A 16,314-nucleotide genomic window follows, 5' to 3' on the forward strand; every position below is an offset into this window, starting at 1 on the left:
ACTCCCCTCCTTCAGCTGGAGCCACCCAACTTCCCGCCGTAAACTGGGCCCTGGACAAGTCTGTAGGGCCAGCCCCTCAGCTAAAAGGGATTTAAGGAACTGGAAGCCACACGCAGGCTCAGGGAATTAACTTTTACCTCTTGTTTGAGATAGCAGGCTTAGCCTCAAGTTCGGATTGCCTAACAGCTTAGTCCTTAAACCCAGTAACCTCTGTTTAGGAGATGCTTTGAGGATCTGATTCAGCTTCTCGGCGGCCTTCTGAAGCTCATCTGGGGTTCCTGGGTAGCTGGTCAGCCTAGCAGCCCCTAGGCTGGGAAGATCGCCAGTACTTAGCATTACTACTCCCTTCTCATGGACTAAGTTCTGCCTCCGAATCCTACCAGGGTTTTGAAAGCCCCTCTACTCGCTAGAGGGCTTTCTCCCGGGGGGGTGCCCTCTTGGGATTTCCGAATTTTAGCTCTTCTTGGCCGTACACTGCTGGAGTACCCCCTTCGTTCTGACCGTTTTCCTTCATACGTCTTCCCTTCCTGTTCCCACTGCCTCCACATACTGTGCTCATGTGCTGCACGGTCCTTTCTCACCTGGAATGACCCCTTTACACCTGCACTCATCCTTGTGCATCTGGAATACCTCTCCCGCTTCTGAGGGCCATGCAGGAGCCCATGTTCCCATCAGCTTCTTTTCATGGCCCACCTTGTCTGGGAACAGTGAGCTAGACCATTCTGTCCCGTGACATCAGGTCTATAAGGAGAAGGCTGTAAAATCGTGTGCTCACACGTGACAGGAATGGTAAGAATTTGTGAATTGCTGCGATAATGTAGGGAAGTGGAAACTGTCCTCCGGTTGAAACAAGTTTTCTTTCTTCTCCCTACCGTTTCCCAAACTGGGACGGTCTGATGCCTTCTGTAATGCATGCCTTTCCCGTGACGCCACAATCAAAATCGATGTTTAAATCTGTCTTTCTTCCAAAATATTTTCTTGGCTGCTGTATTTTTCCTATTAGAATGTCTGGCCAAACCAAACAGTACTGTCAGTTTAGTCTCGTTTTCATTTCTAGCTGCAAAGCCTCTTCCGTGGGGTTTTACTTAATTTCCATTTCAATAATAAGAAGAATAGGAACGGGAGCAATGAAACATGGGCATTTGCTCTTTAGGTTACGCATTTACAAATTAATTTGGAGGAAAAGAGTTTTTAAAATTTCAAAAACAAAGCTCCCAGGAGCGAGGAACATAAAAGCACATGAGGATACTTCAATATCTTTGCAGGTTTTTTTTTTCTGCAGAAATCTAATTCCTGTTGCATCACTGTTCATATTGCACCAATCTAGCAGTCTATTCCAGGTAGCCCAGATTTACTTATCAAGGATTAGAATAAAGCAAAATACCCCAGGGATGTGTCTTATCTCAGAGATTGTAACGTAACAAGTAGATAATATAAATACTCCTGGTGATATGCATTAACTAACATTCTTTATGATGAGCATTTGAGATTATTTTACATTGTTTCAATTAATATCATGACCCCACTACTTGTGATAAAACTTCTGCAGAATATATAAGTGGTATTAGAAATAAATATTTATACAGGGCCATTATTTCAAGGAAAAGCTTGAGGAAAATGCCAAAACATGGAAAAAAAGGGGACATTTACATATTTTTAAACAATGAACTACATCTGTATGTTTGAAAGTTAAATCTTTTTGTGTTCCTTTTCAATATGTTTGGTTAGCTTTCATATAGAACATTTACTTTAAAGGTAAATCAAAGTGAGCAAATTAGACAATGTCATTTTTTTAAAAGCTCTATAGGACTAAAGGTTATTTCGATCCTGATGAAAATCTAAGTGCATTCATCCTATAAAAATGAAACAACAAATCTCTCTTTAGGTCATATACCTTAAAATAAAATCTGTGATGGCCCTTTTATTTAGTTCTAGGTCCTGTTATGAAAACATCTGCAATTTACAGTAGTACTAGTTAGACAGTTAATAAAATTTTGGAAAAATAAGAAAAATACGTTCTGTTTGTTTGGCTGACTCATCCCCTTGAACTTCCTTTCAGAAATCAATCATGGGGAGGCTTGGTCAGAACGGAGCTTCAGCTGGGCTTTGATTACCCTGTTGCCTGCATTGCCTCCTCCATTCCTATTGATCTAAAGAGATGAGCTGACTGTATTGCTCAGTGCTTCTGTTCCTTTCCCACAGAAGTTGGTGTCCGGCCACTTCATCTGAATGCCATCCCTTTGAATGTGTAGACATCGCCTTCAGGAACTCCAATGGTTCTTTACTGCCACAACTTCAGAGAGTTTTAGCTTTTTAAATTGAATTGAATCAGTTACATACCTGTGTATTCATTTGTTCTTCCATCCTCCTTCCATCACCCTGCTTTAGACGTTGTCAGCCCAGGCCACAGCTGACCAAGCTCTTTCTACCCTTGGCTCTCTTTTCTCTTCACATTTTTCCACTTATTTGGTTAGGTTTTGATACCCCCTCGTTTCCACTCAATAAACTCCTCTGAACATGTACGTATTAGAGTTAAAGTGCTTCATAGTCGTTTTGAGGCTATCCTCCAAGGTATTTCCCTCTAAGTTTCCTCCAAGTAAGGAGCAGCAGAGACTGCAGGCTTAACGAAAGGCCCGGCACTTGTGAGAATTGATGCCTTGATTTGCCCTACTTTCCCCATCTTCTCAGGAGTTTCAGTGGCCAAATGTAGAGGCCTACATATGATTTTTATTTCTTCTAGAGCATGCCGGTGCTTTGCGTATTGGAAGTGTTTATTTTATTTTTATTTTTTTAAAACAGTGTTATTGGGGTGTAATTCACATAGCAGGCATACATTGTGCCCATTTTTAGTTCATGGTTTATTGATGGGGTGAAGTGGGCATCCAACTTCATTCTTTTACATTTGTCTATCCAGTGGTCCAAGAATCCTGATTGAAAAGACTATTCTTTATTCATTTTTTTCGTCTTGGTACTCTTGTTGAAAATAAGTTGACCATAGATATGTGGGTTTTATTTCTAGACTCTCAATTCTCTTTCATTGTTTATAGGACTGTCATTGAGCTAGCATCGCACAGTTGATTACTATTGCATTGCATTAAGTTAGGAAATAAACTACTTTTTTCATCCTTTTCAACATTAGTTTGGCTGGTTTTGGTTTGTTGCTATTCCATATGAATTTTAGACTCAGCTTATCCACTATTATAAAGAAGTCAGCTGGGTTTCTGACAAAGGATTTCATTATATCTGCACATCAATTTGGGGAGTATTGCCATCTTAACAATATTGTCTTCCAATCCATGAACATAAAATATTTTCCTTTTATATAGCCCTTCTTTAATATCTTTCAACAGCATTTTGTACTTTGCAAATTATAAATTTTGTACTTCTTTTTAAAGAATTTATTCCTAAGTATTTTATTCTGTTTGAAGCCATTGTGAATGGGATTGTTTTGAAATTGCATGTTCAGGTTATTCATTGCAAATGTATACAAATATAGTTGATTTTTGTATATTCATTTTGTATCCTGCAACTTTGCTGAACTTGTTTATTAGTTCTAGTATATAATAAGTGCATGTGTGTGTGTGTGTGTGTGTGTGTGTGTGTGTGTGTGTGTATTAGTGGATTTGTTGGGATTTTCGGTGATTAATTTCTTAGGAGATGAAGAATGAATCACTTCAGTATAAGAGCCTTTACATCCCACTTATTCTGCTCAGTTTGGGCAACAGTCATCTGGAATTACTGCATCAGTTGCTTTAGGGTTCCTACCTTCCCAACCCCTTTTTCTCGCTTTTCTCTGCCATTCACAGTATCACTGGCACCTGTGAGCCCTTAAGGCTTGAAACCTAATGATTAATGGACTGGGACATTTTGAATATTCATTTCTTTGCTGAGTTATAAAGGGTTTTTCTAAATGATTACTTATTTATGTAATGGCAGTATCAATTTCCACATTTGGTCAGGTTATTGGAGTGACAAAATCTAATTTGATTTTAAAATTCTTGGGAATAATATAGTGCTACATGACTTTTTCCTGATGATAAAAGTGACTTTCTTAATATTAAAACCTAATCTATCAAGTAATTTATAGTTGTTGTTGTTATTATACTAGAGGCCCGGTGCACGAAATTCGTGCATGGGGGTGTGTGTCTCTCAGCCCAGCCTGCACCCTCTCCTATCTGGGACCCCTCGAGGAATGTCCGAGTGCCTGTTTAAGCCCGATCGTACCGTTTAGGCCCTCTCACAATTCAGGACTGCTGGCTCCCAACTGCTCGCCTGCCTGCCTTCCTGATTGCCCCTAACCACTTCTGCCTGCCAGCCTGATCACCCCCTAACCACTCCCCTGCCAGCCTGTTTGCCCCTAACTGCCCTCCCCTGCAGGCCTGGTCCCCCCCAACTGCCCTCCCCTGCAGGCCTGGGTCCCCCCCAACTGCCCTTCCCTGCAGGCCCGGTTACCCCCACCTTTCCTCCCTTGCAGGCCTGGTCCCTCCCAACTGCCCTCCCCATCTTGCTGGCCATCTTGTAGTGGCCATCTTGTGTCCACATGGGGGCAGCCATCTTTGACCACGTGGAGGCAGCAATCTTGTGTGTTGGAGTGATGGTCAATTTGCGTATTACTCTTTTATTAGATAGGATAGAGGCCTGGTGCATGGGTGGGGTCCAGCTGGTTTGCCCTGAAGGGTGTCCTGGATCAGGGTGGGGGTTCCCTTGAGGCATGGGGCGGCCTGGGCGAGGGGCCTGTGGTGGTTTGCAGGCCGGTCACGCTCCCCAGCGACCCAAGTGGAGGCCCTGGTATCTGGGATTTATTTATCTTCTATAATTGAAACTTTGTAGCCTTGAGCAGAGCCAAGCCTCCTGCTTGCTCCATGGCTGCAGCCATTTTTGTTGGGATTTATTTATCTTCTATAATTGAAACTTTGTAGCCTGGAATGGAGGCATGGGCCCGCCAGGGTGTGCGGAAAGCTTGGCTTCCTCCACTACCGGGGAAACCCAAGCCTTCCTCCTGCTCTCTGTGGCTGCAACCATCTTGGTTGGGTTAATTTGCATACTCACTCCTGATTGGTTGGTGGGCGTGGCTTGTGGGTGTAGAGAAGCGATGGTTAATTTGCATATTACTCTTTTATTAGATAGGATTAAAGGTCAGGATTAGTTTAAGGCAAGCTGAGACACAGTAGTCTTTTCCACACAACTGTACCCATTCAGGCAGATTGAACAAAGAAAATGACATGTGGGAAATGCCATTCTTAAAGATTTAGGCCGCCTTACAAAGTTCTCTTAATTTAGCATCATGGAATTTGTTTCAGATAAAATGAACTAGTATATATTCAAACCTAAAAAACTTTTAATTTTGCTACCATCTAGAGGCAGTTATTTCACACATGCTGCCTTTATCATACTATTTCCAAAGTAGATATGAAACAAGAGGAAAAGGTGGGTGGTTCTTTGAATATAATTTTTCTGTACTTTCCTAAGGATTGTACATTCCCTAGTGGGTGTTATGCATGTATTGTGAGATTAAAATATATTTGTCTGCTATTTAGTGCATCTGAAATATGCTAGAAGATGCTAAAAGAGTTATTTATTTAGATAGATATTGGGGAATTGGGTGTTCTATAGAAAAATTTATTGCAGATATTCTTAAAGTATTTTTTTATAAGTTTAATTGAATTCTTTGTCCTTCGGATAATATTGCAATAGCGTTTTCATTGTAATGCATTCAGTTCATAAGACAGTTTAAATTTGGACTAATTATAAAACATGAAGCAACACTCCTTTTAACAACTTCATTACTTATTATTTGGATATTTAGAACACCAGTGTTTTCTTTATACTTCAAAAGTATTTTCTTATTTTGTCTCTGAAAACCTGTTAACCTACATATCCAAGTCCCAATTAATTAAAAGTATTTTGTAGTACCATTTCATAAGCTGCAGTTCTTTTTTAAGTTACTGGTTAATTTGAGAACTATTATATCATCTCTTTAATAAAGAATGATCTATTGAGTATTTAGTTTTATTAATTTTCCGTTGACACAAAATTGTTTTTTCCTTAATTTAAAGTAATAGCTTACAGACATATTATGCTATTTGAATTAGAAAATCATTAGTCACTTCTCAAAAATATTTTTAAATTTTTAAGAAATATTTTATTTATTGATTTAGAGAAAGAGGAGAGGAGAGGAAGGGATGAAAGGAGAGAGAGAGAGAGAGAGAGAGAGAGAGAGAGAGAGAGAGAAAGAGAGAGACATTGATTTGTTGTTCCACTTATTGATGTATTGTATGGTTGCTTCTTGTATGTGCCCTGACCTGGCATCTAACCCGCAACCTTGGCATATGGGGATAATGCTCTAACCAACTGAGCTACCTGGCCGGGGCTTCAAAAATATTTTCAATTTTGTTGTTAGAAGAAGTTGAGGAAGAGATTGAATTAGTGGACAAGTCTGTAGGGAAAAATGTTGCAGTGAATTAAATGAAAAAAAATTGAATTATTTTTCAGTTATAACTTATCAACGATAGTGTCCTGTAATTGCATGGAGAGCTACTCTTCCTATAAGAACATCATAAATCAGCACATAAGAAGGCTAGGATCATAGAAATTGTGCTTTTCTAGAGAGGACTTTTCTTTAATTTTTATCTGAAAGATCTGTATCTGTCTCCCTGCGTTTGCTCCCCTCTTCCCTGGTTTGTCTTGCCATGCCTTATGAAAATGTCTGTTCAATACCCAAGTCAGTACTGCCACCTTGTGAATTTTTCCTTAATTTCATCTGGCCAAACCCTAACTCCAGTTGGGTGTCTCTGATCTGTAACTCACTGCTTTGGTCTTCCTCACATCTGCATGTTTTATCTCTCCGCTTTGGTTAGAAGCTCTCCTGGAGCAGGAGCTACCTGTCTTTGGTTTTTCTCCCCATTAATGGTCTCTCCTCGATAGCCAATGCATTTGAATATTCGTGTAGTTAATAAGACAGCTGTCCCTGACAAGACTAAAAAATTAAATCACTGTATACTAAAAAGGAATTAAAAATTGGCTTTCGTAGTTTCTGTTTCACATCCATAATTTTAGTGTCGGCTTTGCCAAAGAGATTGAAAATTTATTAGCTGAGGGTTTAGAATGAAATGTCATTTCCCCAGTTTATTATGTTTGATGGTCATGTTTTTTAAAACACGTTTTCATGGTTTCTTTTTTATCTTTTTATTTTTGCAGCTTTTGTCGTTCCTTCAGGGTTTGTTTACTTTTTACCACGAGGGATATGAACTCGCCCAGGAATTTGCACCATATAAACAACAGCTGCAGTTCAACTTGCAGAATGTAAGGCTATACCTGTTCTCACTGCCTCTTTAGTGAATCAGATGATCAACTAGGTTCAAACCAGGCCAAACCGGGGAGTCTTTCCAAACCTTATCTAATACAGCAAAACCTCATTGATTTAGAAAAGCCACATTATAAATTTATTTTAAAATGTTTTGATTTCTAACTGCTGGTTGAAAGTACAGCAGGAAAGAGCCAATCTTAATATTAGGAAAATGTATACAAGAAAATACTTATTATAAAATTAGAGGCCGGGTGCACGAAATTTGTGCACCGGGGTGGGGTGTGGGGGGGGTCCCCCTCTGCCCAGCCTGCACCCTCTCCAATCCGGGGACCCCTCAGGGGTCGGGCCTAAACCGGCAGTTGGACATCCCTCTCACAATCCAGGACCACTGGTACTAACTGCTCACCTTCCTACCTGCCTGATAGCCCCCAACTGCCCCCGCTGCCGGCTTGGTAACCCCCAACTGCCCCCCTGCCAGCCTAGTTGCCCCAACTGCCCCCCCACCTAGTTGCCCCAACTGCCCTCCCCCCCGCCGGCCTGACCCCTAACTCCCCCCCCCCCCCCCCCGTTGGCCTGGTCGCCCACAACTGCCCCCTCCCCCGCTGGCCAGGTTGCCCCTAACTGCCCCCCTGCCAGCCTGGTTGCCCCTTACTGCCCCCCCTGCCATCCTTGTTGCCCACAACTGCCCCCCCCCCCATGGCCTGGTCACCCCACGCAGCCTGTTCGGTCATCTGTTTGGTTGTGATGGCCACTTAGGCTTTTATATATAAAGATAAATACTGCTGAGATATAGACGCCTGGGTATTTGGGAACTTTTGCCTATACCCAGTGTTATTACTTAACTGGGGTGAACTTAGGTATGTTTTATTTTCTGAGAGGGCAGCGTTTATTTATGAAAGGAAGGTTGTACTGTAGCATTCTGATGCCCCATCCATGTATGAAATTGCATATAATAAATCTGATATTTATTACTTTCAAATAATAAATTTGAACATGGTTTGAAATATTCAAAAGTAACTGTTTTAAAGCTTAAGTAAGAATTATTTATAAACATCTTATCTATTTCTGTCAGGCTTTATTCTTGTAAAGTTGTCTAATCAATCCTTTTGATATCTGATTACAGAGTTATAGAATTATATAGCTGCTGAACACCATGTTAAAAAAATTAGCCAACACATTTTCTTATTGTCTAAGCCTGGCAAATAATGACCTTCCAATTGTTCAGGGTTTTGTAGAAGTGAGAATTTATTTCTAAAACCCTGTCTAGTGCTCTGTGGCTAAAATAAATCGGAAAGCACTCAATTTTCGATAAAAAACTTGGCCTTCACTGTTTATCTGAGTTTTGCCATTGTGAATATGTCCAATAAATAGAGCTATTGAGTTGGAGGGTCCCAGGAGCAATATGTAATTGGATTGGATTTATTCTACTTGTGTTTTAAGTTTTAGCTTTTTATTTAACCTAGATTTTCTTGCAGAATCGATCTCATATGCAATTCAGTCCATTGTTTTTCAATATGGAATGCATTTGGGCTTTTTCAGTAAATATTAAAAGAGACAATTATTATAGTTAAAGTATTTTTATGACTTATCTTCATGTTAAGCATCATTAACTTAAGATTCCTGGGATTTGGCAACAGGTAAGGAATAGGAAAAACATTGTGATCCTTATGTTGAAAAGAGAAAAGTAGCAAAAGTAGCAATTAAGAAAATTCAGTTATTTTATTATGGGCCATAACAAAGTCTTAAATTAGGTAGTGATGATTTTTATGTTTCTAAATGTGTATTGTTGAGATAGCGTGGCTTGATTACAAAACATATTTTACCTTAAGTAAATTTGCTGTAATGTGAATAAACTTATTTCTTGCAAATCTATTCTTTTTTATGAGTTAGTTTATATACTGACCTCATGATAACTATGTTAGGATTTCTGGAAACCAAGCTAAGCAATGTTTTTTCAAAAGTATTTGAAACAAGGGCAATGTACTTTGTTTTAAATAAGTGCTACATATATAAAAATCTGTGAATTTAATTTGTTTTTATTCCCCCAAAAGAAATATAAATCCCTGTGTATCTGCTTTTTAACATCAGGCATTAGTGTTATAAAATTATATTGAGTAAATATTACATAATTTAAAATGTTATAATTGGCCACTAAGTGATAATATTAGAGTGGGAAATGGGAAGAAACATACAACATGCACGCATGCATGCGCACGCACACACACACACACAGATTGAGATTGAGAAACATGCAGAAGTTTCACTAAAGCCATTCAACATCAGCCATAGGACTCAACATAGAGTGTCATGGAGGTGGGTGAGCAGTGCTGAAAGAATCGAGGTTATCCTTTGCATGCTTTGCATCATTTGCAGTTTTGAAACTTTAGGTTCTGAGTTCCTCAAAACAGGTAGGAAAGAAAGACTGAATCTGTTATTTTTATTTACTCAAGACAAGGAATAATTTTGAGAGTACTCGACAAGAGGTAGAGCGGTTGATGCAGAGGATGAAGTCTGCCAACCAAGATTACAGACCACCCAGCCAGTGGACAATGGAAGGCTACCTTTACGTCCAGGAGAAACGTGAGTCACAAAAACACAACTTACTGTCTCTGTGGTTAACATTCTGTTTCCGCGAGATGTGACTTGGTTAGTATTCCTTTCAGTAGAGATGGAAATCCCTTACAATTTATGGTATTTAGTCAGCGCAGCCACCCTCACCACCAAAGAAAGGAAGCTTTTTCACATGTCACCTTCAGCATCTCTAAGTTTTGTTGAACTTGGAACTTACTAGTACAAACTTTTGCTAAGGATGAGGTGACATGAATTCAGTTTTAGAATTTATTGTAATATCTAATCTCAATTTAAAGTTTGGTGGAAAATGAAAAATCAAAGCCTTTTTCAGGATGAATCATCCTGGTGACTGTGATAAGTGTTTCCTTCCAACCGCATCATTTCATTGACTTGTGTGTTTTCTCAGTTTCCAGGAATAAAATTGGCAATTGTGTAATGTCAGACTGCACCCTTTGCTTCTTGAGGTTAGGAAATAAGCACCAGACCCAACAGAGCACAATTATAATTGCCTCACACTAAGAAAGTTTATCTCACAAATATAAATAAAAAGCCATTCAGAATTGTTTAACAAGGATCCTTTCTGAATGATACTTGTCACTTTCCAGTCTAAATTACCTCTCTATTTCAAATCACATATGCCCTAAAGCACCATTCTCATACTCTTCGTGATGAAGGAACAATTTTTTATTTTCCAATCCATCATGGACCAAGTCTTTGTAAAACACAAACACATGTGCTTGGATTTTGCAGAAATGTTAAATTGCTGTAAAAACACACACACACACACACACACACTAAAAAAAACTGAAATGCTTATTTTTACTTTCTGTATTTTTCATATTTATTGGGACCCACCAACCACATGAAATGGCACTGCTCTAAAGTCTCCCTGTCTGTACACAAGAGAGCGATGGAATTGTTTTGGTTAGTAAGATATTAAAGGGTTTGGGATGGGGAAGTTGGAGATATCAGGTTGGCTGTAAGCGTTTCGACACAGAGCAACATGATCACTAAAATGCAACCCAGTGTGTATTTGACATGCTCAGGTAATGCTCAGTGGCTGGCTGGTCGTATGCAAGAAAATAACGATTTGATCTGACAGACGTGGCCGACATTCATTGCTGTGTAGACTAGATGGTAGAGGGCTGTTAGCTCAGGGGAACTGGGTTCTGGGAGTTTCTCTCATAACTGTCTACTTGACAAGTCTGTTTTCAGATATTGAAATGATAACTCTAGTGCCCCTCCTGGGAAGGCCCCTAAGCAGGGTGGCCTTCGAGGCTCTAACAGTCAGACTCTCCTCTCTATTTAGCATCCTCCTCTTTTATGTTGCCTTCTTGCCCCCAAGACACTTTCTCTCTTGATTTTCTCTGTATCTCCTGCATTATTTGTACAGCTTCAGTGAGGTTCAATTGACATATAATAAATCGCACATACTTAAAATGCAGTTTGAAGAGTTTTGCTCTAAATATGCACCTGTGATTCCATCATCACACTCAACCTTCAGAAGTGTTCTCCAGCCCCGATATAATCCCTCTCTCCTTCCTTTCCCCACTGACCATCCTCCCTCCTTCCCCTTACCTAGGGATTTAAAAAGGAAAAACTCATGGATTTATACGCCTTTGGAATTATTTTTACACAAGGGACAGATATTCAAAGCCCCTTTCCACTGGGAATCTTTGAAAACATTTATAATACAAAAATTCGACCAGTCCACGAAGACCTATCAATCGGGCTGTTGCTATCACAGAGGATAAGTCCTGTGGGGAACAGAAAAGGAGATGAAGAAATGGCTTCGGGGTGTTTATTCTGTAGTGGAAGGCATAAGGCAAACTCACGCAGTCAGCAGCCAGTGATCGATAGTAGCTATCAGAGCTGTAAATGGAGTGACAAATGGAGGTGGCCGGGATGGGGCGGGGGCAGATCATTGCAGACAGGACACAGACCTCCTGTTTGTCTGGAGATGCGGTTGCTATGTTACCCACCTCTAGGCACACGTTACATTGCATCCTAATAGGCTCGAGGCTAGCGTGGGCTCCACAGTCAGACAGAACTGCGCTGGAATGTCGTGCCTGCCCCCTGTTAACTAGGAGACGCTGGGCGGACAGCTTTCTGAGCTCACTCTCCTCATTTGTAAAAGAAGGAGATTTATACTTATCTTGTAAGGGTGGTACAGGATTTGGAGATAATGTATGTAAAATGTCTCTATTATCAGCGGTGGTGCATAATACGACTACTATGCATACCAGGAGCTCTTACTGCTCCCTGCAATTTATATTTATCTCATTTATAATTCTTAAAATAACTCTTGAGAGATAGTATTCCCTAAAAAGAACAACTCCCATCGAATGCCTTATTGATGAAGAAAGCAGTACCATCTGCAGTTCTAATGCTCTGTTTCCTTATATGTAAAATGGCATTATAATGGGTCACTTAAAAAGTTCCTAGGTTAAATTTTGGCACTTAAAAGGTATTCCATGAACGTTCATTTCCTCCCATCTTGTAAACATCATCTCAGCAACCTCACATGATTACTGGGTAAGATAATTAAATTTTTTTATTTTTTATTTTGCTACTTTAGAGCTATAATAAATTTTTATTTTCCAAGACTGTTTTTTAAGGACTTCAGAATTGCTGGTGTAACAACATCTGCCTGGGCCCGGTGCCAGGCAGACCTTAAAGGACGCAGCACGTGTGTGCAGCAGACTTGAAGATTAAATGCTTGAGATGCTGAACTTGTGGTGGAGGCAGGAAAGAAAAACTAAACTGAGGCCTAAAGTGTCAGCAGAGCATCACTGTGGCCATACTTGATGGCTAATACTGCCTCCTACGTCACTGAGTAGTCAAGTCACTGTGAGGATTTCCATCCAGCCACTTCCCGCTAATCAGCTCTAAGCCTTTAAGTGTTTTACACCACATGGAACAGAATTATCAACAAGTATTGTTAAGTATTATAGCGTAAAATGCTCCCCAAACAGAACTGAAGTTAATTGCAAAAATCTTTTGTGATGACAAAGTGTACCGCCGAACCCCATCATTTCAAAATCTGGAGCGGTTTAAGCATTAACGCCACACGACACCAAGGGCGCTGTTACTGCAGAAAAAATAAATTCAAATGGCTCATGCAGCACTTTCCTCAAGAGGTGCACTTTCACATTCACATTTCTTGCTTTGGAATATATGGTTATGAGGCTAAGGGAGCAATAATGTTGTGCATAATTGTTGCTGGAAAGATCCAGGTGTTAAGCAGGATAGAAGCTGCCTAGAAAGCAAGCTCCGTCTTCAAGGCCCTGGGCCCCTGTGACATTTGGACACAGGATAATTGGCTTCCCTGTGTGAAAACTGAAGGTCGCCCACCTTGGTCACAGTGCTCCCTCCACCCTGGCCAAGCAGCGGCGTCCCGTTCCTTAAAGAGAATATAGGACTGTAACGGGGGGTGCTGTGGGAAAAGGTTGCACAGTATTTATGGGGGGAAAGGGAGCACTATCCATATAAAACGTGTTGTAGTATAAATACTGAGTGAAACATTTTCATTTTAAGAAGTTATTTAAATTCACTTTTTCTTTTCAGATTAGTGGTAAGAGGAAATAACTCCAGGGTCAATAAAGTCTTAGAGAAAGATGAGTGATTCTTTCCTTATCCTTCATTTGTCAAATATTTATTGAGTGACAACTATGTTTCTGGCCCTGTTCTACGGATTAAGATTGTACCAGTCAGCTGAACATCACACTTTCCTGCTCTTAGAGAATTAGGGTCTAGTGGCAGAGACAAGCAATAAGTAGGATACATCAGTATAATTTAGTGATAACTTAGAAGAAAGTAAAGCGAGAAATGTCAGGTGAGGGTGTTGCTGTGTGAGCTGTCTCAGGAAAGGCAGTATTACAAAGGAGACATTTAGGGAAGGTCCTGAAGGAAGCGCCAGTGCAGGCCATGCTGATCTCTGGGGAAAAGGGGTGCAGGCTGCTTCAGATGCCGAGTAGAAATGCATTCGCTGTGTTTAGGGACCAGCAAGGAGCCAGTGTAGCTGGAGCGGAGTGCATGCAGCACGGGGTCGTAAGATGTGAGGTGAGAGCCATAGGGAGGGCCGTGTGGGTAGTCACAGGATCTTTCCTGTTTCTCTGGAGTGATACGGGAAACCACTAGCGGGTTTCCCACAGCGGGGTGACATGACCTTGCTAAATTTTTAGCAGTTTCAAGAACAGAAGGCAAGAAGGAGACCAGCGGTAGCAGCTCAGACTGTTATTCCTCATGCTTCCTATTTCTGTGGGATATAAGTATCACTTTTACAGATGAGACAAAGTCAGATCTAAAGGACCTCTTGAGTTTATAGTCAAAGCTTCAAGTAAGGCCACGTTGCTCAATTCCAAGACACTCTACCCCACACCACTCTCTCTCCATACTTGCCCTTCTCACGCTCATTCAATAAAAGTTCCAAACTTACATGGTCTGTGGAAATACTTAATTGTATATTGTAGCATCAAAAACTACAGCCCAGCTGGTGTGACTCAGTGGTTGAGTGTCACCTATGAACTAAGAGGTCGCAGTTCGATTCCCAGTCAGCATATGCCAGGTTGCAGGCTCAATCCCCAGTATGGGGCATGCAGGAGGCAGCCAATTAATGATTCTTTCTCATCGATGTTTCTATATCTCTCTCTCCCTCTCCCTTCCTCTCTGAAATCAATAAAAATATATATTTTTTAAAAAGCAAAACTATACAAATGTGAAAACTAATCATTTATTAACAGTCTGTAATGTTTGTTTCCTTGCATTAGGACCACTTGGTTTTACATGGATTAAACATTATTGTACATATGATAAAGGAAGCAAAACATTTACAATGAGTGTTTCAGAAATGAAATCCAGTGGGAAAATGGTGAGTTTTTGTTTTTATTTTTAACTGAGGTTATTATTTAAGAAATGGACAACATAAACTGATGAGCAAAAATAGACCCAGAAACATAGAAGCATTGAACAGACTGTCAAACTTCAGAGGGAAGGCAGGAGAGGGTGGGTAGGTGGGAAGAAATCAGCCAATGAACTTGTATGCATATATGCATAACCCATGGATACCCATAATAGGGTGATGAAGGCCTGGGTGGGGAGGTTCAGAGAGGGGCTGGGAGAAGTCAATGGGGGAAAAGGGGGACATATGTAATACTTTCAACAATAAAGAATTTTTTAAAAAGAATACAAAACACATTAGAAGTTTTAAAAACAAGAAAGAAATGGAAGTAAAACAAACAAACAAAAAACCTCTTGCTTTTCTAATAAACATGTACACAATTTTTAAAAATTGGAAAAGCCAGAAAAGTTTCTCTCACTTTGGTGACCTTGATGACTTAAAAAGCGTGGCCAGGATCTTCCTTTATCAAGGCCATGGCATGCTTATAAGCAGTTGAATTAAAGGCAGGGGCCCTGAGGCGCCATCTCATAACCCTGGGAGTGGATTTGTTACTGTGCTGTTGCTTGGCCAGTAGCCCGGGAGGGGCTGCCAGTGGCTGGACCAGGGCCCAAATCTGCATCTTTTCCCATGTGGCCTCTGGGGAGGCTGCCTTTGCCTCGGGAACCTTTTCATCTTCTGCCCTGTGTACTGTTTACTGAACTGCTGGCCTAGCAAAGTTTCCCAGAAGAAATCGACCAATGCTCGTTCCCCACAAAAGTAAATTGGCCACTGGATGTCTCACATGGCTAGTGAACAATATGGAACATAGTGTACCTTTTTAAAGATCGTTTAGTCTGGCCTTATTTTAACAGATTAGAAAATCAAGATGGTAGAAAGTAAGTGACTCGCCCAGCTGATTGGGGAGGGGCCGCGAGGGTACAGATCATGGCAGGTAAATGTTGATCCTTGACCCATACTCCAAGACATCGGTTGAAACTTATTGTGCTTGGGCATTCATTAGAGTCTAATAATTCAAAGGGAGAGACATAAAATAAAGGACAGCATGCCAGAGAAAAAGGGTCATAAGAAAAGCTATTGCCAGAAAGCTAGTTTATGTGGCAGCCAGTGAGCTAATATCAAACAGACCCCGCCAAAATTCTGTTAGTAAATCTATGATATTTTCAATAGACAAAAGAATTATTCAGACATTAGGCAAACATTCCTCTTAAAATTGACTGGCATGTCAGGTACAGAAGAAAATGTTTATTTATTGAACCTATGTTGGATCCTATCCAAAGAGTTTTAGTGATGGTAGCAGAGTAGCAATTGGTTACCAACAAAGCAATCACATGGTATGTGTGATAACAATAGCATCATAGCAACTGTATACCTGAACTTTATTGTTGTGGTAGCTCTCCCGAGGTTTTCAGCCAGCTATCATTTAATATTATAAGGCTCTAATACAAAGACACACACAATACTAATCTCTTAGCAATCTGGGAAATTTTTATTCAGAGCAACAGTGTTCTATCCTGATAAACATTCTGGATATCTAGTT

General features: G+C 40.4%; 1 protein-coding gene across 1 annotated transcript in view; it reads left to right on the forward strand.

Annotated features, from left to right (window-relative positions):
- Positions 1-16,314, forward strand: part of ARHGAP42 (Rho GTPase activating protein 42) — a 251,835-nt gene that overhangs the window by 192,239 nt on the left and 43,282 nt on the right. Inside the window, exons 7-9 of the mRNA XM_079787754.1 lie at positions 7,198-7,302; positions 9,757-9,886; positions 14,647-14,747. Coding sequence (XP_079643880.1) covers positions 7,198-7,302; positions 9,757-9,886; positions 14,647-14,747 — 336 coding nt within the window. The remainder of the gene's footprint in view (positions 1-7,197; positions 7,303-9,756; positions 9,887-14,646; positions 14,748-16,314) is intronic.

Source organism: Cnephaeus nilssonii, assembly GCF_951640355.1.
Source record: "Cnephaeus nilssonii genome assembly, chromosome: 13".
Lineage (NCBI taxonomy): Eukaryota > Metazoa > Chordata > Mammalia > Chiroptera > Vespertilionidae > Cnephaeus > Cnephaeus nilssonii.